The following is a 26,863-nucleotide window of genomic DNA, read 5'->3' as shown; positions in this document are numbered from 1 at the left end:
AGGCAATGGCAAGCCACTCCAGTACTATTGCCTAGAAAATCCCATGGATGGAGGAGCCCGGTAGCCTGCAGTCCGTGGGGTCGCTAAGTACGACTGAGCGACTTCAGTTTCACTTTTCACTTTCACACATTGGAGAAGGAAATGGCAACCCACTCCAGTGTTCTTGCCTGGAGAATCCCAGGGACGGGGGAGCCTGGTGGGCTTCCGTCTATGGGGTCACACAGAGTCGGACACGACTGAAGTGACTTAGCAGCAGCAGCAGTTATTGTTCCAGTTGCTGTATAAGTGGCTGATACACTAATGCAGGAGTTACCACCCATCTTCATAACTCCAGAAATAAGCACTTCTGTTAAAGTGAAATTTACCCACATACCTATTGTTTTTAGGAATATATTCTGAGGTGCTGGTGTTTTCATAAAAGTGAAAGGAATGTGAAATTGCTCAGTCGTGTCTGACTCTTTGTGACCCCATGGACTATAGCCTACCAGGTTTCTCCGTCCATGGGATTTTCCAGGCAAGAATACTGGAGTGGTTTGCCATTTCCTTCTCCAGGAAATCTTCCTGAACCAAGGATTGAACCCGGCCTCCTGCATTGTAGGCAGACGCTTTACTATCTAAGCCACAGGGAAGTCTGGTGTTTTCATAAAATGTGTCAAATGAACAGACCCAGGATTCTACATAGTTTGGTTATAGTTTCTTCCTAATTCTTTGTCAGTTGATCTTGTTCATGTCTTGGGTTTGAATGAGTTGCCTCTTGAGAGAATATGTGAGTCCATTAAAATTGGGTTTTGCGGTTAAATTCCATTACTATCTCTCATTTATTACTCTGTTTATTTCATCTCTTGCAGGTATCACAGCCTAGTCACTTTAAAAAAAAAATGTATTTAGGTGCTTGTTATATAGATACAGACTCCAAAATAGATCTTTTATGTTTCTGTCACTGCAGTATCTCCATTGCTTGGAATAGCGTCTGGCTCACCTTGGTCTTCAATAAATATTTAGTCAGGGAGTGAACGGGTATTATATAGCTATTGGCTTTTATACGAGGAGTTACACTAATGAATGAGTATGAATATAGGTAGGACATTGTGCTGTCCCTACCCCCGAGATGTTTATATTGGAATTAAAAGAAGGACAGAATTGTGACTCATGATGGTAATGGCAGTATGAAGTCAATTAATGGTATTTGAATTGGATAAGATGATGGGGCTTTACAGAGATAGAGGCAGTTTTGCTGGGTACATTGTTCCTCTTTATATATGAACATACAGACTTTAAAAATGTACCCCTCTTAACACTTCTTCTAGAGCCTGTCATTCTCAGAGAGACTTATTTTGGGATGGAAATGGAAACAAAAGAAAAAGGAGCAGTAAAATTAGAGCTGTGTTTTGAATGCCTGCCATGTGCAAGGCATAGTTTGAGGAGTCTTATAGTTATTAGTGGAGCTTAATCTTCACAACATTCAGAAAAGACAGGATGGTTATTATCCTTGTTTCACAAATAAAGGCAGGTACGGAAGGTGCCAGCCCTGCTCCATGGCTCGGGGGTGGAATCTGGTAGATTTCCGCAGGCTTGTCTTCTTCCTGAAATGAAGCATGGGTGGAAAGGACTGATCTTTTTCCAGACCCACCTCAGTCCTCATAATTACACACCCTGGGAAGAGTACTGGAGGCAAACAGGGTTGAAATGCTCAGCTGGGCTCTTCTGGGGTGATGAAAAGACATCTGCTAAAATGGCCTTGGCAGTCTGGCTTGGCTTTGGGGCTTTTGAGGCTTTTTTCTTGGTTAGAGGACCTGCCAGCTTGTCAGTCCTTTAGTGCTATCTCCAGAATGCTTGTGTGCTCTAGCTCTCGTGAACATTTTGCTTAAGAGTAGACCCTCCTGGCAACAGTCTGTCTCCTTATCCTGGACTGTTCAGTGCACTTTTCTTTGAGATGTACAAGTCACCAGCAGCGACAGCCCATTGATAGTTCACTGGTGTTGCCTGATAGGTGTTTACATCTGTAAGTTATGAACTGAGCTAATGAAAAGAATTCAGGAAGTGAAACAAACAAGCAGTGGAAAAGTGGACACTTCTTGGGATTCATTTTTTTTGTGTGACCATCTAAATCTAAAAGCATCCCTTGAGTTAGGAGACAGGGAAGAAGCAGCTCATTCACGATAAAGATAAAGGGAACCATGTGTGCACAGACTCACGTGATGGCCCAGCACATACAGAGAACTCACAGTAGTTGGACATACCTGGGGTTTTAAACATGACAGGATGCTAAAGAGGTCGCCAGGACATTCTTTTATTTTTGATTAAATTTAATGGAAGTATAGTTGATTTAATGTTGTGCCAGATACGTCTTGATCGTATTAAGTAACACTTATGCAAAAAGAAGATAAATGTTTTTCCAGACAGAGTTGAGATCTGTTTATTCTGAGAAACATGTGATTTTCCTCCCCTTGATTAATATAAATGCCTTTCTCCCCCCCAACCCCTGACTGCGCCGCCCCCACAACCTGTCAATTTGAGTACTACATGTCACACTTTTCACTGATGATTTGGTGGTTATGTGAGTACACTGTTTTGAGCTAAATATTACCAAATGGTTGTAATGACTGTGCTCTTCCTATCTGAAGATGCCTTAATGAGAAGTGAGTCAAGTGCCTGTTGGGTTTTCCTGTGAAAATTTAGGCTGAATGCCCATCTTAGTGTCTCATTAGGATTTTGAGGATGTAAAGCCTCCTGTGTGGGCTTTAAAGATCTTCCTTTTCTCTCCTGCACGCCTGCTAGCTTGGTGATGTGATGGTTGACATTGCAAGTAACATCATGTTGGCTGATGAACGCGTCCTGGGGCTGGCGCAGAGGGAGGCCAAAGCCTGCAGTAGAATCGTTCAGTGTCTGCAGCGCATCGCCACATACCGACTGGCAAACGGAGCTCATGTTTATTCAACAGTAAGTGTCACGTTATCCTAGATTTCTAAGGAAAAGGTTCATTGAAAGCAGCTCTAACCTCAAAATAGATAGGTCTTACCCTTATGGGGTGAGTATTTTGTTACTGCTGATTATTACAGAATTTCCTGTTCTCAGACATTTAAAAAGACAGTTTTGCTTCTGAATAGTCTGTTTTCTTGGTAACTGGGCTTAATTTATAATTTGAATAGTTACCACCATCTCATCCTCTGAAACTTTGCACAACACAGATAAGAACACTATAGCCTTGCCCTCCTGTCACATGCCCGTCGTGCATCCTAGCTGATACTGTCTTCTGGGCCCTGAAGGATATTTTGAGACAGTGCTTGATTGCTTGCCCAGGTTTCAATTTCAAAAGGGAACTAGTAGTCCCCCCAACTCTTGTAAACCTATTGACATTTTTCAGTCAATTCCACTTTGGGGGAAGTGAGTTATTTATAGGTAATAACCACTCTTGGGCTTCCCTGGTGGCTCAGTGGTAAAGAATCTGTCTGCCAATGCAGGAGCTGCGGGTTCGATCCCTGGGTTGGGAAGATCCTCTGGAGAAGGAAGTGGCAATCCACTCTAGTAATTTTGCCTGGGCAATCCCATGGACAGAGGAGCCTTGCGGCTACAGTCCAGGGGGTTATAAAAGACTTGGACACGATTTAGCGACTAACCAACAGCAATGATCACTGTGTTAAATACTTAAATTTTGTTTGTGCAGAATTTCTTGGTGTACTGCTTACTTTTTTTGTTCTAAAATGTAGATATGATAAATGTGGGAACTATGATAAATAATGCTTTATTTTATTCTTTTAGCAGTCATATTCTGCTCTGGCCCATGATTTTCACTTTCTAACTATTTTAGTGGGTTTATTGAATGTTTGCTACCTCCTCCTATGATTTTATACAATTCGGAATTACTGTCTTTCCATTAATTGATGGAACCTTTTTGTTGAGACCGTGTTTTATTGATCCTTTTGTTCAGTTAAGTTTAGTGTTACTTTCTTGAATAATAAACAGAATGGAGGCCTAGACTGGATCCTGTCAGGACAACATAGTTTAGGGTAGGTGCTCTCTATGGCCTTACTTGAAATGAGCTTGCCAGTTTGAGGGCCACACTTGGTCCTCCCAGATCATTTAAACCCATTTTCCATCCTGTGCTTCAGCCTTGCTTATTACTCAGCACAAAGAGCTTCCTTCATTCTCCTGAGAACCCACAGGTATAATAGAGGGTGTAGGGGGAATTTGCACACCATTTCAAAGGATAAAAAAGTTGCTGAGAAACAATATATCTACTTAGGACATGGCTTCAAGGGCACTTCAGAATTGCAGTTTTCTTTCAGCTGAGGTTTCACATGTTTGTCATAATTATAATGTGTCTTTGATTAATAAAACATTTCAAATACAATTTGCTGGTAAGTAGGATTGAATTTAGGAAGATTTTTCACACTGTGTCATCTGTGGGGCAAAACTAAATGCAAAGATTTCTTAATCTTAAAAATTAGGGGAACCGCCAGATACTTTCTGCTGTATATATGGTACTTGAAAAAAATTCTACCTTCTTATATTTAAAAATTTTAATCTTCCTGATAGATTTTGGACACCTTACATGAAAGTCCTATATTAAAAAAAAAAATGTTTAAAGGAGAACTTTGTCCACATATGGCACTTAGAATGGTGCCCTGCCTCCATAGTAAACGTAGAATTAACCATCCTTAAAGGAAGGAGATGCCATTTTGTTTCTGGAATTTACCGCACATCCTGTCATCTTGCTGGATGTAAAAGAAACCGGTCAGCCTTATGTCAGCTCTGTCGTGGTTCTGACAGGTGGGAGTGGTTCCAGAAGCTCCTGGAAATGGGTGGATGGTTGTTTGTATCGGCAGACCATAGGTTTCAATAGACTCTCAAGTTCAGACACACTCTTCCATTGCTTAAAATTGTCAGGACAGGTGCCATCTTTTTCAGGTGACTTTTCTGGCCTAATTCGCCCTTCAAAATCTGTTCATTTATTTCTATTTGGACTAGTACCTCCCTTCCTTTTCTGAAGAAAACTTTGCCATGAGTCTGTATAAAGATTTTATTGGTGAAACTTAATGCTAAGAGTTGATGTTCCTGTGAAAGGAAGAAGTGTAAAGATGTTATGATGAAGCGTTGAATAAGGCAGCTTTTAAGTGTACTAAGATCATTAAGGGGGTCCGCTGTTTTGTTTTTTTTTTAAATCAGGATACTTCCATTTTCAGCTTATAGTCCTGCAACTACTCTTCAAATTATTAATTGACTTCTCATTTATATCTGATCTTTCATACTTCATGACTTACTCTTTTCCTCTTTGTGGGTATCTTGCTATTTTAGGACATCCTTCTGTAGCTGGCATCTTTTTTGGTTCTGCCAGTTATCTACACAGTGTCTTTGTTTTGTAAGAGCACACGCTTTGTCTTCTAGCTTATGTAGTATTTTGTGTTTGAAACTCTTTGAACGTGCTTTTTCCCCCCATGTTATAAATCTTTTGTAACTCCTGTTTGATTGACTTTTGAAGTATTCACCCAATATTGCTCTGGAAGCTTATGTCATCAAGGCTACTGGCTTCACTGGGATGACATGTACCGTGTTCCAGAAAGTGGCAGCCACTGACCGGACAGGCCTTTCTGACTATGGGAGGCGAGATCCGGATGGAAACCTGGATAAACAGCTGAGCTTTAAGTGCAACGTTTCGAATACGTTTTCAAGTCTGGCTCTGAAGGTACGTTATATTCTGTAGTCATTTAAGACTTTGTAGTTAGAATACAATACCTCTATATCCATAACTTCTGTATCTACAGATTCAACCCAACTGCAGATTGAAAATATCCAATTTAAAAAAAAATCCCAAAAATTTCCAAAAAGTAAAACTTAAATTTGCTACATGCTGGCAACTGTTTGCATAGGGTTTACAGTTATTTGTACAACACTTGCAGTAGGTATTATAAGTAATCTAGACATCATTTAAAGTAAGTATATCAGGTTATATACAGGTATTATGCCATGTTAAATAAGAGACTTGAGCATCCACAGATTTTGGTGTCTGAGAGGATCCTGGAATCAGTCCTTTGAGGATATGGAGGGTGACTGCACTTAAATGCTCTGCTTTGCAAAAATAGTCCTATTAAAGGTTGTTCGGAGGGAGAAGTGTATTCGAATTGCCTTTGTTCTTGTTTTGAAAGAAATTAAGACCAAGAAGGAACACATCATGGCCTTCATGGGCTTAGGCATTTTTGCCCTCTGGACTCCTTTCTGCATATGAATATATCAAAATTAAATTTTATGACTGGAGAGGTAAAAGCATGGATATATTAGTTACATATTAAGACGTTTTCTTTGACTTTAAAGTTCATTTTTATGCTGCTGATTTTAAAGACATGAAGATATTCTTGTAGACTTCCTAAAAGTATTTGGTGCCCGTGGCTCTGTGCTCCTGGGCTTAATGGGAAAGTCCAGGTATTTAATCAAGCCAACTGTATATCAAGATTTTTTTGCACAGAAGTGCACACATGTGTGTTTATAAATTGGGGCTCCCCTGGTGGCTCAGATGGTAAAGCATCTGCCTGCAATGTGGGAGACCTGGGTTTGAGCCCTGGGTCAGGAAGATCCTCTGGAGAAGGAAATGGCAACCCGCTCCAGTACTCTTGCCTAGAAAATTCCATGGATGGAGGAGCCTGGTAGGCTACAGTCCATGGGGCTGCAAAGAGTTGGACACGACTGAGCGGCTTCACTGCAGCAAGCAAAATTAAAACCATTTTTATTGGTTTTTAAAATTGGGGGTTGTTTTATTAAACTACACTGAAGCAAATGGTGGAAGTAGTTTTGACACACTAATGGAACCGTGTTTTCTCATTGAGTTTTGTGTGGCTATGTGTAATTGTGTTCTTGGTGGTTTTTAATTAAACAGTACTTTTCCATTTTTATAGTTAGTTTCTTAATTATATCGCAAACTATATTCCAGGCATTCCAGTCTTAATGCCTGTGTAGTAATCAAATAGGTCTTAGGTGCCCTGGTACACTGGAAGCGCAATAAATATTGAATGAATGAGTGAGTGGGTAAATGAAGAATTAATGTATTTTGTCATACTTTGGTGGTTTATTCTGGTGGTGGTTTAGTCGCTAAGTCATGTCCAACTTTTGCGATCCCATGGATTGGGAATCTACCAGGCTCCTCTGTCCATGGGATTCTCCAGACAAGAATACTGGAGTGGGTTTGGAGTCATGCTTTACCCTTGTGACCTCCATAAGGAGAGCCAGTTTGTCTAATTTAGAAGTAATCTTAACTTCTCCCACTGCCCACGACAGCTATCTCAACTATATGAGAATGTCTGATGATAATATATTTACTTGATGCCATATATTCAGAGGAAAATTAGCAAGATACATATATTACTCTTGGCTCTTGGAGAGTGTTTGCACCTAGCAGTGCAACTCCTTGATGTCTGCTCCTTTGCTTAGAGTGTAGTATTGGTAAAAACATACCACAAAAGGCGTCTTAAACAGCATCACACACAAGCCCACAAGAGAGGAGTGTGTGTCTTTGAGGAACACTTAAAATTGATGAACCCTTCAATCTTAGATGATCACAATTGGTAGGAAGGGATTAAAAATGATGAAACTCACCATTTCATCAATTTCACAACCTACCCCTCTGGGTAAGGAGAGTTTCTTCCTGCTGAAGTAGAAAGCTTTAAATGAACACTCTTAAATTTGTCAATTTCATACTGTTCCTTCATTTTAAGATCATCTTGTGGCCAGAAACCAGGGGTGCATCACACTACCATTCATGCTTCGTAGATGGACATGCTTCCACTGAGTGAAAAAGGAACGTATCCTTCGTGACACAACAGTCAGTTAAAAATTTTTGCATTGACATCTAACTACCTTAGCATTTTCATGGAAAACGTTTACATTTTAGACTTTATATTATGGCAGTTTTTCCTCTCTTTGCTTGTGCTTTTTTTTTTTTTAATGCCATCAATGGACTAACTAGACATCTTGAATGTGTCATAATTGATTGTATTGCCCTTGGATGGGAGAACATGCTAACACATGAAGTTAAACCCATAAGAAGGCAGTCCTTAGCTGTAGGAGCCTAACTGGAGTTGTTTTTACATATGTTTTGAATCCCTATTGTCCTGTCTTTACTCTATTACCAGCACATCCCAGTTTGGGCTTTCATTCTGTATTGCCCATACCATTGTGAGCTTCTGTTTCGTCTCTGTGTCTCCAGGTTCTTCTTAAAAATCTATGCTTTTCTGAAGCAGGGCACCCAAAATTGGTGCTCTGTGATAACCTGGAGGAATTGGGTGGGGTTGGAGGTGGGAGGGGGTTTCAGGATATGGGGGGGAGACATGTATACCAATGGCCAATTCATTTTGATGTATATATGACAAAATCCATCAAAATAGTATAAAGTAATTATCCTCCAATTAAATTGATTAAAAAAATATCCATGCTTTTCATACAGGTTGATCTGCCTAGGGCAGTATTCAGCTGATGCATACCAATCCAACCATGGCAGTTAGTAAAATATTGAAGTGCTTCCTTACCCCTTAGTGAATAGCTATGCCCACCACCCCCCTATACCCCCCCGCCCCCGGTCCCCTGAGTGCCTCCACAGTTGACATTCTGGTCCTTCTTCTGGGAACACTCTCCAGTCTGTCCACCCTTTAACAACTGAAGGGCCTGCAGAGCTGAGGACCTGTAGGACCTTCCCCTCTGTTCACACTCTTTGATTGTGAATGTTATCCCTGGATCTATCCAACATGGAGATGACCTTGCAGATCCCACGATAAATTCTTCATGTCCTTTAGGAGGCTGGCTGTCAGTTAACTTAATAATTTGGCGTTTATCTGCCCTTGTCGAGTAAAAGAAAACTTTCTTTGTTGTCTCTTCCAACCACTGACCAATTTTACTTAGACCAGGCTCATGCTAATTTTTCTACTAGAATCCCTGCTCCTCTAGTCCCCTCCCTTCCCCAGCTGCTGGGTTCTGTGATAACACCCAGCAGGAATCCTAACTAATTCCATCCAGTCAGTCCTTGCCTCTCCCATCCGCATCTTCCTCACTTTGCCCGTAGTGCTCTGCTCATCTCTCTGTCATCACATGTTACACACGGGGGCCCAATGGGCTTCTTATTCCTGCAGTGGACTGAGGCTTGCTTGAGGTCAGAAATGCTCTTTATGTCATTGATGAACTCCAGTGCTGGCCCTCAGTCATTCAACCATTTGGAGATTGAATTACCTTTGGTATGACTCTTTCAGCACCTGATCTAAGTGTTTTCTTTACCAAATGCTTCCTTCCACTGTTGGTACCATAAGTCAGATTTGTTAGCATCACAAAATATTGCCTATTTTTTTTTTATTGAATATTAAGAGCTTTTAGTAACTGTTGGTGTTTTGAATTCAGTCGTTAATGTAGCCAGAAGGAATTGGTTCTTTAAAATTTTCTTGGCAGGAATTTGGAAATCAGGTTTTCTTTATGCATCCCACGTTTCTGTTGTCCCATCGAGGGCTTTAGCCCAAATGAAGTCCTCTTCATTTCCAAGCCAGTCGTGTACATCTTCACACTTCTTCCTTCATATGTGCCCCTTTTTGTGCCCTCAGTCACCCCCCTGCTCAGGGAAATCCCTGTTACTCTTTTAAGAACCAGTTCAGCTGGCAGCTTCCTTTTTTTTCTCAGACAGATTCATTGTGGCCATTAGTTCCATAGTGCTTTGTCCATTGTCTGGAATAAATAGAAGCTGATATGCTGGTGAGTTGAGTTACAGTGAGAGGCTAGAAGATATGGCTACTAAAATGTGTTCATGTCCTGCTCCCCCACTTAAGAGCTGTGCAGACTTGGGCAAGCACCTTAACTTCTCTGAATGTCAGTTCCTTTCTCTTACATAGGAATCATGAAGTGGTGTTAAAAGGGTTATTGAGAGGGTTTAATGAGGCAAATACGTAGATACACACAACAGGGCCTCGCACAGGACAAGCACTTAGTAAATGCTAAGCTTGTATTATTATTGTTGTTGTCTCTTCTTGCTGAATTTTGAACATTTGAGGTCAGGGACTGTGGCTTATTTCATTGTTTATCTCCAGATTCTGCACAGTGCCATGAGAGGAGGAATGAGACAGCTAATAAACATTGAATAAACTTGAACGGCCAAACTTCATTAGCGAAGTCAGTTAAAAACATTCTAAAGGCAAGCATAATCCTTGTTAATCTTCAGCAGTAAGATAATCAAAAGGTAGAATGCAGCTAGTAACTAATTATACATAAGAAAATAATTAGGATATATCTGAACACCTATCTGTTTAAAATCCAGTGAGTAGATGGTCAAGAAAATATGAACAAATTACTGTTTTGGTCAGCTAGCTCTTTGACCCATTCTAATTTTATTGTTAAAATTCTGGAGACTTAAACAAAATTAGGATTTCAGAAAATTTTAATTTATCAATCATGTACTTTTCGGAGTCCAGATTATTTTACAAGGAATGATAAAATATAGTGGAAATATTTGAGTTAACATCCCTTGTGATACTTAACCATGTTCTTCTTAGTGTCATTCTAAATAAGCAAAAATGCATGCAAATAAATTCATGATAAGAGCTCAGTGATGACATTAATTTCATGTGTGTTTATAGTTTGTCAGTTTTGATTATTTAAAACTAATTTTGAACTGTGGAAGTCAGAACGTGAGGTTCTAGATGATTTTTGGTAAGTTAGTTACTTTAAGGCATTTTCTCTCCCCAGCCTTCAGATAACACCTGCCACCCTACAACAGTATAGGCAGATCTTCGAAATATTGTGGGTTCGATTCCAGGTAATTGGAGTAAAACAAATATTGTAATAAAGCGAGTTACATGAGTTTGTTGTTTCCCAGTGCATATAAAAGTTACATTTACACTATACTGTGGTCTATTAAATGTGTGATTGATGCCTAAAAAATAGTGTTGTTCTTCAGTTGCTTAGTCCTGTCCATCTCTTTGTGACACCATGGACTACAGCATGTCAGGGTCCCATATCCTCCCCTGCCTCCTGGAGTTTGCTCATATTCTTATCCCTTAAGTCAGTGATGCTATCCAACCATCTCATCTTCTGTCGCCCCCTTCTTTTGTCTTCAGTCTTTCCCAGCATCAGGGACTTTTCCAGTGAGTCGGCTCTTTGCATCAGGTGGCCAAAGTATTGGCGCTTCAGCGTCAGCCCTTCCAATGAATATTCAGGGTTGATTTTATTTAGGATTGACTGGTTTGAGCTCCTTGCAGTGCAAGGGACTCTCAGGAGTCTTCTCCAAACCACAGTTCAAAAGCATCAATTCTTTGGCGCCCATCCATCTTCAGTTGGATGTGGCGTCCAGCTCTCACATCCATACATGACTGTTGGAAAAACTATAGCTTTGACTATACAGACCTTTCTTGGTAAAGTGATGTCTCTGCTTTTTTTTTGAATACGCTGTCTAGGTTTGTCATAGCTTTCCTTCCAAGAAGCAAGCGTCTTTTAATTTCATGATTGCAGTCACCATCCACAGTGGTTTTGGAACCAAAGAAAATAAAATCGGTCACTGCTTCTACTTTTTCCTCTTCTGTTTGCTATGAAGTGATGAGACCAGAAGCCCTGTTCTTAGTTTTTTGAATGTTGAGTTTTAAACCAGCTTTTTCACTCTCCTCTTTCTCTTTCTTTTTTTTTTTTCTCTTTTTTTTTCATTAAGAAACTCTTTGGTTCCTCTTCATTTTCTGCCATTAGAGTGGTATCATCTGCCTATCTAAGGTTGTTGATATTTCTCCCAGCATTCTTGATTCCAGCTTGTGATTCATCCAGCCTGGCAATTTTGCATGATGTACTCTGCATAGAAGTTAAATAAAAAGGGTGACAGTATACAGCCTTGACATTCTCTTTTCCCAAGTTTGAACCAGTTCATTGTTCTGTGTAAGGTTCTCACTATTGCTTCTTGACCTGCATACAGGTTTCTCAGGAGACAGGTAAGGTGGTTTGGTATTCTAATCACTTTAAGAATTTCTCATGATTTGTTGTGGTTCACATAATCAAGGCTTTCATGTATTCAGTGAAGCAGAAGTAGATGTTTTTCTGGAATTCCTTTGGTTTTTCTGTGATCCAGCAGATGCTGGCAATTTGATCTCTGGTTACTTTTCCTTTTCTAAATCCAGCTTGTATATCTGGAAGTTCTCAGTTCATATACTGCTGAAACCTAGCTTGAAGGATTTTGAGCACAACCTTACTAGCATGTGAAATGAGTGCAGTTGTACGGTAGTTTGAATAGTCTTTGACATTGTCCTTCTTTGGGACTGAAATGAAAACTGACCTTTTCCAGTCCTGTGGCCACTGCTGAGTTTTCCAAATTTGCTGGCATATTGAGTGCAGCACTTTCACAGCTTCATCTTTTAGGATTTGAAATAACTCAGCTGGAATTGCATCACCTCCATTAGCTTTATTTATAGTAATGCTTACTAAAGCCCACTTGACTTCACATTCTAGGATGTCTGCCTGTAGGTGAATAACGACGCCATCATGGCTATCCAGGTCATTAAGACCTCTTTTGGACAGTACTTCTGTGTATACTTGCCACCTCTTCTTAATCTCTTCTACTTTTATTAAGTCCTTATTGTTTCCTTCCTTTATTGTGCCCATCCTTGCATGAAATGTTCGCTTGATATCTCCAGTTTTTTTGAAGAGACCTCTAGTCTTTCCCATTCTGTTGTTTTCCTCTGTTTACTTGCATTGTTCATTTAAGAAGGCCGCCTTATCTCTCGCTGCTCTTCTCTGGAACTCTGCATTCAGTTGGATATACTTTCCCTTTTTTCCTTGCCTTTCACTTCTCGTCTTTCCTCAGCTCTTTGTAAATCCTCCTCCCAACCCCTTTTGCCTTCTTGAATTTCTTTTCCTTGGGGATAGCTGTGTTCCTGTACAATGTTAGGAACCTCTGTCCATAGTTCTTCAGGCACTCTGTCTTCCAGATCTAATCCCTGGAATCTATTCATCACCTCCACTGTATAATCACAAAGTATTTGATTTAGGTCGTACCTGGAAGGCCTGGTGGTTTTTCCTACTTTCTTCAGTTTGAGCCTTGAATTGTGTAATAAGGAGCTGATGATCTGAGCCACAGTCAGTTTCAGGTCTTGTTTTTGCTGATTTTATAGAGCTTTTCCATTTTCGGCTGCAAAGAATATAATCGGTCTGTTTTTGGTATTGACCGTTTGGTGATGTCCATGTATAAAGTCATCTGTTGTGTTGTTGGAAGAGGACGTTTGCTAGGACCAGTGTTTTCTCTTGACAAAACTCTGTTAGCCTTTGCCCTGCTTCATTTTGTACTCCAAGGTCAAACTTGCCTGTTACTTCAGGTGTCTCTTGACTTCCACTTTTGTATTCCAATCTCCTGTGGTGAAAAGGACATCTTTTTTTTTTTTTTTTTTAATGTTGGTTGTAGGTTTTGTAGGTTTTCATGGAACTGGTCAACTTTAGCTTCTTTAGCCTTAGTGTTTGGGGCATAGACTTGGATTACTGTGATGTTGAATGGTTTGCCTTGGAAACAAATGAAGATCATTTTGTTGTTTTGAGATTGCTACTGCATTTCAGACTCTTGTAGACTATGTTGGCTGCTGCATTTCTTCTAAGGGTAGTAGGTAGGTCATCTGAATTAAGATTCACCCATTCTCGTCCATTTTAGTTCACTGAGTCCTAAGATGTTGATATTCACTCTTTCCATCTCCTGCTCGACCACGTCCAGTTAATTTGGGAAGCCTGGCGTGGTACAATTCATGGGGTCTCAAGAGTGGGACACGACATAGTGGCTGAACAACAGCAATGAACCTAACATTCCAAGCTCCTATGCAATATTATTCTTGGTGACATTGGAGTTCACTTTCACCACCAGATGCATCCACAGCTGAGTGTCGTTTCTGCTTTGGCCCAGCCTCTTCATTCTTTCTGGAGCTATTAGTAATTGTCCACCAGTCTTGCCCAGTAGCATATTGGACACTTTCCGACCTTGGGGGTTCATCTTGTGATGTCATCTTTTTGCTTTTTCATACTACTCATGGGGTTCTTGTGGCAAGAATATTGGAATGGTTTTCCATTTCCTCCTCTAGTGGATCACATTTTGTCAGAACTCTCACTATGACTCGTCTATCTTGGGTGACCCTGCACGATGTGGCTCATAGCTTCATTGAGTAATGCAAGCCCCTTTGCCTTGACAAGGTCATGATCCATGAAGGGGAAAAAACAATGTACATACTTTAAATAAAAAATACTTTTTTTTTTGCTAAAAAATGCTAACCATCTGACAATGTAGGATTGCCACAAACATTCCATTTGTTAAAATCAAAGCAAACAACTCTTCCCATCCCCAAAATGCAGTATCTTTGAAGTGTAATATAACAAGCTATTCCTGAAATAATAATAAAAACACCACCCGCAGTTCCATTGCCTTTCATGCTTGTCATGGTTATGGTCCCAGTTGGTTCTCACAACTATTTGTTAGGAAGGTCATTAGGTATATGTAACAAATACAACTCAGAGGGTAGACAAAATCTTGCAGTATCTAGCCACTACTTTCTGGTGACGCTGGGACCCAAATTGTGGTTTCTTGTTTCAGATCCCATGTTCCCCCCTGCAGGGGTGGCATATAATCTTCCATAAATATTATAATAGACTCCAAAAACATGTCTTTCCAAAATAGTTTTTTTTTTTTTCATTGAAGGATAGTTGATTTATAATTTGTGGTAATTTCTGCTGTACAACAGTCATTCAGTTGTATCAATACATATATATATTTATATTCATTTTCATATTCTTTTCCATTATGATTATCACAGGATATTAAATGTAATTCCTTGTGCTATACAGTATGACCTTGTTTTCCTAGTCTATATATAAAGGTTTGCATCTGCTAAGACAAAAATCCCAGTCCATCCTTCTGCTCATCCCTCTTGGCAGCGTTAAGTTCGTTCTCTTTGTGTGTGGTGAGTTCATTTGTGTCATGTTGTAGGTTTCATGTGTAAGTGATATCTATGATATTTGTCTTTCTGACTTAATTCACTTAGTGTCATAATCTCTGGTTCCTTCCTTCTTGCTGCAAATAGCATTATTCCATTTTTTTATGACTGAGTGCTATCTCATTTGTATGTATATACCACATCTTCTTTATTTATTCATCTCAGTGGACATTTTGGTTGTTTCCACATCTTGACTGTTGTGAATAGTGTGCTATAAACATAGGCGTGCAGGTATCTTTTTGAATTTTGTTTTGTGGGATATGTGCCCAGGAGTAGGATTGCTGGATCATATGGCAACTCTATTTTTTAATTCTTTAAGGAACCTCCATACTGTTTTCCATAGTGACTTCATCAACTTACATTCCCACCAACAGTGTAAGAGGGCTTCCCAAAGGTTTTGAAAAGAAACTTTTCTAATTTAGTAACTATAAGTCATATGTTTTATATCAATTTCCGTTGCTGTAATCCGTATATTTTGAAATGAGTATATGGTTAAATGAAATTATTACCTTTGTGTTTTTGTCTTCAGGCTAAGTGGCAAATGTATAGTCACAATAAATGTATCAAATATGTCCCTTAGTTTTGAACATACCACATTGCATGTGGAATCATGGTTCCTCACCCAGGGATCAAACCCTCACCCCTTGCATTGGAAGCATGGAATTTTAACCACTGGACTGCCAGGGATGTCTTCCTTGGTGAATTTTTTCATTAGATTTACAACCTTTCTGTAATAAGTGATCAGTACTTCTTTTAAAGAGATTAAATATGCAAGTGTTACATATTTACTATAAAAATATTGTTGACACAGGTGAAGTTTGCTTTTCCATCTCCCTAGGCTACCCCAAGGGATCTATAATTATTATTTGGCGATACTCTTTATTGGACTTTGAAGGATATCTTACAAATTATAAGCATGTAACAGTCTTGAATTCGTAGCTCTCATCTCTCAGGGATTTCTCCTTACTCCAGAGTTTTTTAAATTTGTTGTTGTTGGGTTGGTTTTGCCAGTTTAAATTTGTGTAAAAAGAAATTTGGACTTATAGAAACTGTAATTGTCATTTCCTTTTTCAGCTCTCTTTTAGAAAGTAAGGTATGACTTTCTTTATTAAATTAATTTGCTTTATCATAAGGAATACTTTCCCAGAGAGCTGTGCTTTGTTTTCAAGTTATTTTGTGTTTATAATAGAATTATTTTGGACTTTTAACTACTTAAGTTTTAATGAATGTCCAGCATGTAACATTTCATCAGGATTTTGACCTTCTAATTAAATCGATCTATTGATGTTTTTCGGTTTTGGCATGCATTTTATATACTTGCTGCTGCTGCTGCTGCTAAGTCACTTCAGTCGTGTCCGACTCTGTGTGACCCCATAGACGGAAGCCCACCAGGCTCCCCCTTCCCTGGGATTCTCCAGGCAAGAACACTGGAGTGGGTTGCCATTTCCTTCTCCAGTGTGTGAAAGTGGAAAGTGAAAAGTGAAAGTGAAGTCGCTCAGTCGTGTCCGACCCTTAGTGACCCCACGGACTGCAGCCTACCAGGCTCCTCCATCCATGGGATTTTCTAGACAAGAGTACTGGAGTGGCTTGCCATTGCCTTCTCCGTTATATACTTAGGATAAATTTATATACTTAATAGAAATTTACTATGTTAGTGAATGAATCGGTAATATCTTTGTTTTCCTATCAAGCTATATTTGTGAGAATAGTAGAAACCTTATTATATGTTTTCTTAGGTGTAATATTTCTACTAAATATTTTCTTGTTATCTGCAACCCTGTATACGAGACAGCAATAGAGACACAGATGTATAGAACAGTCTTTGGGACTCTGAGGGAGAGGGTGAGGGTGGGATGATTTGGGAGAATGGCATTGAAACATGTATGTTGTCATATGTGGAAAAAAAAGATGTACAATAAAAAAATTACAAAAAAATAAAAATAAAAAATAAATTGTAATGTTAAAAAGTAATGTTCACCTATCAATATTTAAACTTCAAAAATGCTTTCAGCAGATAGTTATGGTTATCTGCTGTGTACTACAACACTGTTTTAAGCACAGTAGTTAAGAGCTAATTCTGAAGTCAATCGTTTGCTTCAGTAGAACCTTAAAAATGTCACACAGACTTTCATTAATTTCATAAACAATGGGCTACTTTTATTAATGCTAGTGCCAGGAACTATTATTAGCATCGGCAGTCCCAGAGTAAATGAGGTTATCTGCATTCAGAAGTTCTCTCCCCCTGGTTAAGAGGAGTAGACAGTCAGTCACACTGTGACACTTGAGGACTTCAGTTATGCTGTGCTGTGAGCACAATGCTGCCTGAGTCCAGAATAGGGAGCAATACCTGGAGTAGTGATGTAATTAGTCACCCCCAAAAGCCCTATTAGTGAAACCTCGCAAAGCCCTTCTCTTCTTGGCTGCCAGCCTTTCTCATCCTGATCCGTCCTTTGTAGGAGCAGCAGAGTTAACTTACTAAAAATCAGATCTGACCAGTTTGAGCTTACCAGATAAAAGAATCATGGGGCATTTCAGCCAGAGATACTGGCATGTGCACAGTGGCATTTAAGAATCAGGGGATGGGGCTTCCCTTGTGGCTCAGTGGTAAAGAATCCACCTGCCAATGCTGAAGACATGGGTTGGATCCCTGATCCAGGCAGATGTCACATGCCATGGAGCAACTAAGTATTGAGCCTGTGCTTTGGAGCCCGGGAGCTGCTACTGCTGAGCCCGTGTGCCACAGTTGCTGAAGCCTGAACACTATAGAGCCTGTGCCCCAGAACAAAGAGAAGCTACCGCAGTGAGAAGCCTACTCACTGCAACTAAAGAGTAGCCCAACTATTGCCTAGAAAATCCCATGGATGGAGGAGCCTGGTAGGCTGTAGTCCGTGGGGTTGCTAAGGGTCGGACATGACTGAGCGACTTCACTTTCACTTTTCACTTTCACACATTGGAGAAGGAGATGGCAACCCACTCCAGTGTTCTTGCCTGGAGAATCCCAGGGATGGGGGAGCCTGGTGGGCTTCCGTCTATGGGGTCGCACAGAGTCGGACACGACTGATGCGACTTAGCAGCATCAGCAGCCACTTGCCACAACTAGAGAAAAGCCTGTGTAGCAATGAAGAGCCAGCACAGCCAAAAATAAATAACTGAAATAGAAAAGAAAAGGAAAAAAAGCAGGGGATGTCAAAAAGTGATAAACTTAAATCGTGTATATTATCATATGTGAAATAGATCTCCAGTCCAGGTTGGATGCATGAGACAGGGCGCTCAGCGCTGGTGTGCTGGGATGACCCTGAGGGGTGGGATGGGGAGGGAGGTGAGAGGGAGGGTCAGGATGGGGAACACATGTACACCTATGGCTGATTCATGTGAATGTATGGCAAAAACCACTACAATATAGTAAAGTAATTAGCCTCCAATTTAAATAAATAAAAAAAATATATTTTTCTGTCAATGTGACCTGACCCCCCCGCCCCACCCCCCCAAAAAAGTGATAAACTCACTGTGACCCAGTCATAGGTTGTGGCGTAGGGAGTGTTAGGAGATGAATTTGAGGCAAGGATTTTAGCCAAATTATATGGCATACTTAAGAATTCTGGCCGTATTTTCTAAACATTTGGGAGCCAAGGTGTTACTTGAACTGAAATAACAACAGATTTGTTGAAGAGGAAATTCTGTTGGCATCATGAACATTGGGTTGGGGAGAGAGGTTGGTGCCAAGAGAAAGGCTCTGTGATGAGTCCTTAAAATAGGGAAGTTTTTAGATTATTATTTGCCTCCTTGGTGTACAGATTTATTTTTCATCAAATGCTAAATAATTTATAATTTAAAAATCCCTAATAAAGAAATCTGAAGAACATTCAGTGCCCAGCCAGCATTTTCACTTATTCCTGTTTGTGACTTTGTTTTTGTAAACCTCTAATGTGTTTCTGAGTCTAAAGTTCTGTTATGTTTTTGTGTAATTTCTTCTGTTCTTTGACAGTTGGAATCTATCATAAATCACCTTAAAGTTTCATAAGCCCAAATTAATTATACTCACATTTGTGATATGTTCCCTTTGTGCTCATTCACCATATTTTGTCATTGTAAAATTCGTAGGCACAGTGATCGCTGAGATCTTGTTCTGTTTAATACTGTTTACTTCAGCAGTATACAGTATCAGGGGAAAATTCACTTTGAAATAATCCCTTGTTTACTACTTTAATGCTTTGAAATAGAGTTTGCATTTCTCTTTATTTTCTACTTCTTTTGTTCTGTGCTGTTATATGATCTTTAGGCATTTCACTTAATGAGTAAATTGTTTTAACTACTAAATCTCATATATGTAAGACAGAAATCTATCATTCATGAATATTTACATTAATATGAATATAAAATATATTCATATATTTATATATATTCAGCATGTAACTGGACAGTATTCATAACTGTCTAAAATGTTTCTGGTTTTAACCTGCTAAGATGGCAACTGTTCTTTGTTTCTTTTTTTAATATATTTTCAGAACACTATTGTGGAGGCTTCTATTCAGCTTCCTCCTTCCCTTTTCTCACCAAAGCAAAAAAGAGACGTCAGACCAAGTGATGACTCTCTCTATAAGCTGCAGCTCATCGCATTCCGCAATGGAAAGCTTTTTCCGGCCACCGGGAATTCAACAAACTTGGCCGATGATGGAAAACGGCGTACAGTGGTTACCCCCGTGATTCTCACCAAAATAGGTTTGTCTGTGGCATATGTCTTCCTGTAGTCACTGGACAGCACCGCTCGATCATTCCCTGTTCCCAAAGATGCTTATTTTTGTTCCTTCTCATTTTAATGAGTCACTAGAGAAGAAAAGATATTTGCAGATGCCCATTCGTGTATGTTGACATTTAATTGTTCATGAAATTTGTTTCAGAAATATTTTTATTTCCCATTTTCTCCAGATGGTGTGAACATCGATACCCACCACATCCCCGTTAATGTGACGCTGCGTCGAATTGCGCATGGAGCAGATGCTGTGGCCGCCCAGTGGGATTTCGATTTGCTGAATGGACAAGGAGGCTGGAAGTCCGATGGGTGCCATATACTCTATTCGGATGAAAATATCACTACCATTCAGTGCTACTCCCTTAGTAACTATGCCGTTTTAATGGTATGGCAGTTGTTAATGCGTAAACACTAAGCATTCAAATTTCTTCCCTATGCATAGTTAAGCTCAAATGAAGATTTTTTTTTTTAACTTTTAACATAAATTGCTCCCTTTAATTAAGGAAGAGGTGACATTTGGTGTCATTCTGATTTTAAAGGGAAATTGAGTTACTACTAAGTGAAATGTATGGGATTGAATTTGGTACGGGAATTTTCAGTAAACTTTAAGCCAGTCAGTTCAACTAGACCTTGACCTTAAAATTTGGAAACATGCTGTCCAACTCTTAATCACGAGTGATTGATTTGCCCAAAGATACACAGTCAACAGGGCTTCCCTGATGGTTCAGCTGGTAAAGAATCTGCCTGCGATGCAGGAGACCTGGGTTCGATCCCTGGGTTGGGAAGGTCCCTTGGAGAAGGGAAAGGCTACCACTCCAGTATTCTGGCCTGGAGAATTCCATGGCCTGTATAGTTTATGGGGTCGTGAAGAGTCAAACAAGACAGAGCAGCTTTCACTTTCTTCACCCAATGAATGGGGCTTCCCTGGTGGCTCAGACGGTAAAGAATCTGCGTGCAATGCAGGAGACGTGGGTTCGATTACTGGGTCTAGAAGATCCCATGGAGAAAGGAATGGATACCCATTCCAATATTCTTGCTTGGAGAATTCTGTGGGCAGAGGAGCCTGGAGGGCTACAGTCCATGGGGTAGCAAAGAGTCAGGCACAACTGAGCGACTAACACTTTGACTTTCACACAATGAATAGTGAGAGATTTTCCTACTTTGCTATTTAGTGCCTCATCCCACTACACATCATAATTTTTTAGATTTCTTTTGTATTTAGAGTAATGATGATAATTTCAGTTGCTGCAAGCAGCAGCACTGACACAAATGTCTTCAATTTTAATACTAATCAAGTTTATGTTTTCTGTTATTTACTATTTTTTGTATTTATTAATCTTGTGAAATAGCTAGTTATTAATGTATCTTTTTATTAATGAATCATTTATGTGAATCTGATCTCTGAGTTGATAATTATGAAATTAGCTAGTTTTTATTGCATATTGTGGTTATTCTAAGATACTAACATCCTGAAGCATGTATACATGCATTTAGAGCAGAGTAGAAGAAATTACTGATGAACATGAAGGACATTTCTTAGCAATGGCTTGAGGCTAGCCTGGGAGTGAGGATGCCTACGTTTTGATTTCTGCCACCAGCTCTGAATCTGTTATCTAGATAATATTTTATCAAAGCACCAAATAATCTTGAAACATGATATATTTTACTCTAAGTGAATTTTCTTTCCTTAAAACTACAAAAGAGCATTTTCACTGGAAATGGTCTTGAAGCATGCTTTAATTGGAGTAGATTTTTTTCAGCTCTATATTTTGGTTTTCTCTTTGCTCTTCAAATTAGGCTACCTACCTAGTATCCCGAACAGGTGGAGGAGTAAGTAGGTTATCAGGCAGGGCAGAAGGATTAATGTATGTGTTGTTTAACCCAGCAGACAGTGGGTGGGGTCTGCACTAGGAAAGAACTAAGCTGTGTTGATGTAAGTCATCTCTCCTTTTGGGTTTAGTGTTAATAGTACAGGATTCTCTTCACAAATAGATATCTGAGTTCTGTAAGTCTCAAGTCTGGCTTCTGTAAGTTCACATTTTATTGTTTTGTAGTTAGCTTTCAAAGAATGCTTGAAGCAAAAATTAAAATATGAAGTATTTGCTCTTTCAGTTTAAAAGTGTTTTCTCATTCAGGTTTTGATTATAAAATAACGTGGAACTGAGAAGTACTGAAGGAGAAATAAGAGAGATGTAGCATCATTTGAAATTTTTTTAGTAGTTAACTAGAAAACGTTGGGCATGAGAAATGAAATGCAGACACACAACGAAAGGCATTTTATAAGCTTCAGTGTTCAAGACCTGATACTGTACCATGTGAAACTTTTATTTAATACCAGTTAAAACATCTATTTTTGAACTTCCTAGCTGTTCTTCTCCACAGTTTAAATTAGTATAATCCTTTTCTTGAAGAAATAAGCTATTCTTTTATCTTTCATACTTTTAATCTTTTAAAAAATGTAATACACAATTCTTAAAGCTAAAATACAGCATTAAGATTTTTTTTTTTCTATTTTCAAAGAATATCCTTTCTCTTTTCTTAAATATAACTGTGCCACCTAGAGGTAGCAAGGTGACAAGGATCTGAAATTGACAAAATTGTCAAAGTTAGTATATGGCATTTTTAGAGTTGCTGATTATGTGAAGGCAAAGTTAATGAAATCATACCTACTCTTAAATAAAGTCGTGTCTGAGTTAGAAAACATAGCTTTAGGAATTGGACGTCAAATCTTTTTTTCTTTGCCTGACACTGTTTTGAATAATAGATAAAATCCTATTTTTTTCTGGAGAACTGCTTTAATGTAGGATTTTATTTAGCAAATCTAAATTCCTTTATTGGCAGCTAGCTCATAAAGCTTTTCCTGCTGTGGTTTTAAAAAAAATGTGTATTTAGAAAATGAAATGAATATATTTGTTTTTAAATCTCAAATAGATATTCATAGTTCTAGACAGATAACATAGTTCAGTAGGCATCCTGCAATAACCATTTATATTCTAAGTTCTCAGAGAAAAGAGTTAGGTAGAAATTGAGTTTGTTTGAATTATGTGATCAGAAATAACCAGTTGACCAGAGGGCAGTAGGGAACAAATGAACTGAATGAGGGGGGCCAAACTATTCATGGTAGTACATACTACTTAATTGGTATTAGTAGTGAAGGTAAAATAAGTACTCTATCTTGATTCTCCTTTGTTATTATGTTCACCTAGAAACACATGAAACCAGAGAGCACTCATTTGTTTTTACATCTCTAGTTTTTTTTCAAGGCAAACTGTGGTTTCATTTACTCTGTAATTGAACATGCATGTTAGCCTTGTTTATATAATTCTTAAGTAGGTATTATACTCACATGGATCAAATGTTTGAATTATTTCTAACTAATATAAAGTGAGAAATTAAACTCCTGACTCTCTGTTGTCTCTTCTCCACAGAATAGATAACCCTTAATCGTTTTTTTTTATACATTATTGAAGAACTTTCATGTATGTTACAACAAAATAAATACATGATCCTGTTTTCTTAAATTTTTATGTGAAGGTCGCGTGCTATAAACATTCTAAACCATTCCTGTTTCCATAAAGCAGTATATATGACAAGGATAATGATAACCGTGGAACAATATATCTAGCACTGATGCTGCTGCCTTGTGTTGGTGATATTCTTAGGATGATAAGAGGGTAGTGATGGCAGTGGTGAATTTTTATTAAGTACTTGATGCACCGGGCTCTCTTACATCTTTACGTACATTAACCTATTTGGTCATCATAGCCACATCCTGAAATGTGGTGCTACTACTATTACCCCCACTTTACAGATGGAGAAACCAAGGCAGAGAGAAGGAAGAACCGTGACCAGGTTGACAGAGGTAATTAGTGTGGAGTGGAGTTCAAATTCCACAAATGTCGTCTTAATCCCACTGCTGAATTTCTTTTCTGAAAGCTTCCTTATCAGTGTTAGGGAGCTTTCTCATTCTTTTTTGTCTCTGAATATTACTTTATGACCTCACTATCATTTATTGGGGCATTCCTCTATATTGTTTGTTTCTAATAATTTCTGTGTATAGAATGATTTTACATATTCGAAAATCTGTATCATAAATTATCTGAAGTAGAATTGATAATCAAAGGGAAACCAAAACTTTTCCTTTTTTCATTAAATTGAGCTATTGATCGATGTTCACAGATCTTAACTATATAGCTTAATGGTATTTTTACCTGTGAACCTATGTTTAGCTCCCATCAAGATAAAGACTTTTATTTGAGCACTCAGAAGCTCTGATATGTTTCTTTCTAGTAAATATTCACTGTCATTTCAAGAAATAGCCTTCTGATGTGTATCATTAGATAAGTTTCATCTGCTCTTTAATTCCATATAATTGGAATTGTACAGCATGCACTCTTTGTGTCTGGTTTTCCCATCATTATGTCTGTGATATTCATCTTTGTTTTTACATGTGGTAGCAGGTTATTGTTTTTTGTTTTTCCTTCATAATAGGCCACTTTGTGGGCTTCCCAGGTGGTGCTAGTGGTAAAAGAACCTGACCTCCAGTGCAGGAGATGTAAGAGATGTGGGTTCAATCCCCGGGTCAGGAAGATCTGGAGGAAGGCATAGCAACCCACTCCAGTATTATTGCCTGCAGAATTCCATGGACAGAGGAGCCTGGTGGACTGTAGTCCATGGAGTCACAAAGAGTCGGACATGACTGAAGCGGCTTAGCATACACACAGGCCATAGTATGAAGATATCAGAATTTGTGCATTGATGGATTTTTGAGTTGTTGCGAGGTTCTGGATATCAAGAAAAAGCTGTTGTAAAGATTTGTGGATGGTGACTGCAGCCATGAAATTAAAGATGCTTGCTTTTTGGAAGGAAAGGTATGACAAGCCTAGACAGCGAATTAAAAAGCAGAGACATCTCTTTGCTGACAAAGGTCTGTCTAGTCAAAGCTATGGTTTTTCCAGTAGTCATGTATGGATGTGAGAGTTGGACCATAAAGAAGTCTGAGTCCTGAAAAATTGATAATACTTTTAAACTGTGGTGCTGGAGAGGTATCTTGAGAGTCCCTTGGATAGCAAGAAGATCAAACCAGTGAATCCTAAAGGAAATCAACACTGAATGTTCATTGGAAGGACTCAAGCTGAAGGTCTAATAGTTTGGCCACCTGATGCGAAGAGCCAACTCATTGGAAAACACCCTGATGCTGGAAAGATTGAGGGCAGCAGGAGAAGGTGACAGAGGATGAGATGGTTGGATGGTGTCATTGACTCAATGGACATGAGTTTGAGCAAACCCTGGGAGATGGTGAAGGACAGGGAAGCATGACATGCTGTAGTCCATGGGGTTGCAAAAAGTCAGACACAACTGAGTAACTGAACGACAACAATAGAATATTTATGAACATGATTTTTGATGGACATGTGCATACAGGAGTGGAATTGCTAGGTTGTCGGCATCTGTATCGGGGAAGGCAATGGCAAGCCACTCCAGTACTCTTGCCTAGAAAATCGCATGGACAGAGGAGCCTGGTGGGCTGCAGTCCATGGAGTCGCTACTAGTCGGACACGACTGAGCGACTTCACTTTCACTTTTCACTTTCACACATTGGAAGGAAATGGTAACCCACTCCAGTGTTCTTGCCTGGAGAATCCCAGGGATGGCGGAGCCTGGTTGGCTGCCGTCTATGGGGTCGCGCCGAGTCGGACACGACTGAAGCGACTTAGCAGCAGCAGCAGCAGCAGCAGGCATCTGTATGCTGCGAGAAGTAATGCCATGCAATTGATCAAACTGGTTTTATTGGTTTATAGTCTCACCAGTAATGAGTGTTAATTGCTCTATATCCTTGCCAGTGCTTGGTAGTCTCAATCTTTAGTTTTGGTCTTCTGGTGGCTGTGCTGTGATAGATCATTGTGGTTTTAATTTTTTAAGTTTTTTCAGTTTAAAAAAATTTTTAAATAAGATAAAAATTTAAAAAAATTGTTTTTCTTTGGTAACTTATAATATTGAATACCTCTTCATTTTCATATTACAGTTTGGGTAGCCCTTTTGTGAAGTTATTGCTCAAATCTTATGTATTTTTAATTTGACTGTCTGTTGCTTTCTTACTGGCCTTGAGGAATTCTTCATGAACTCCGAATAGGAGCACTTTGTTAGATTTATATGTTGTTTCTCCCAGTTCATGACTTGTTTTAATCAGTTCAGGCTGCTACAACAGAATATCACAGACTAGGTCATTTACAAACAGAAGAAATTTTTTTTCTCTCTCATAGTTTTGGAGGCTTAAGTCCATGATCAAGAAGCTAGCAGATTCTTTGTCTAGTGAAGGCCTGCCTCCTGCTTTATATATGCTGTCCTTTCTCTGTATCCTCTTGTGGTGGAAGGGGCAGGGTAATTCTCAGGTGTCTCTTTTATAAAAGGACACTAATCCTGTTTATAAGGGCTCTGCCCTCATGACCTAATCACCTCTTAGACGCACCACTTCAAGATAATATCACTTTGGAGGTTAGGTTTCAACATGTGAATTTTAGCTGGGGGACACAAACATTTAGTCTATGGCATGCCTTATTCCTTTTTTTCTTAATGTTGTCTTTTTATAAGCAGAGTTACTAATTTTTCTAAATATTTTTAGTAGTTAGTGGTTTTTATGTCCTATTTAAGAAGTCTTTGCTTACCCCCAAATTATGAAGTTATTTTCCTTTATTTGCCTTAAGAAGCTTTAAATGTGTTTTATCTTTCACATTTAGGTCTGTGATTCAGCCGGAACTGACTTTTGTGTATGGTGTGTGTTAGGAGGATTAAAATCTTAAAATTATTCCTTGTTTCTTAGGGGAAAAATTAAAAGAAACATAAACATGGTCTCAGTTTTTTTTGAAGACATTTTTTATTTTAAATCTATTCTAAAATTTTATTTTATTGTCAGACTCTTTTTAAAATACTTACTTATACTCTGACAACAGAGGGAAACTGAGATGTTTTTCTTTCGTCTTCCTTCCATTGTTCAGATCCTGATGAGTTTAAACCATAATTAATTTATAATTATTATTGATATGATGCCAGTGATTATTTAGAACTGCTAGTGATTTTATATTTAGTAATTTTCAGGCTAAAACTATTGTAAATGTGTGAATCTCTATCAGGTAAATAAAAATTTCAAAAGCTC

General features: G+C 38.9%; 1 protein-coding gene across 3 annotated transcripts in view; it reads left to right on the top strand.

Annotated features, from left to right (window-relative positions):
- ADGRA3 (adhesion G protein-coupled receptor A3) overlaps positions 1 to 26,863 on the top strand; it is a 138,916-nt gene that overhangs the window by 89,100 nt on the left and 22,953 nt on the right. For all 3 annotated transcript variants that reach the window (XM_088836263.1, XM_055433952.2, XM_055433955.2), the window contains 4 exons: positions 2,779 to 2,940; positions 5,480 to 5,683; positions 19,466 to 19,679; positions 19,887 to 20,095. In XM_088836263.1, coding sequence (XP_088692389.1) covers positions 2,779 to 2,940; positions 5,480 to 5,683; positions 19,466 to 19,679; positions 19,887 to 20,095 — 789 coding nt within the window. The remainder of the gene's footprint in view (positions 1 to 2,778; positions 2,941 to 5,479; positions 5,684 to 19,465; positions 19,680 to 19,886; positions 20,096 to 26,863) is intronic.

Source organism: Moschus berezovskii, chromosome 5 (assembly GCF_049115385.1).
Source record: "Moschus berezovskii isolate FMDL1 chromosome 5, NW_MosBer_1.0, whole genome shotgun sequence".
NCBI classification, from domain to species: Eukaryota; Metazoa; Chordata; class Mammalia; order Artiodactyla; family Moschidae; genus Moschus; species Moschus berezovskii.
Note: the sequence above shows the minus strand (reverse complement) of the source record. Positions and strands in the feature narration are given on the sequence as shown.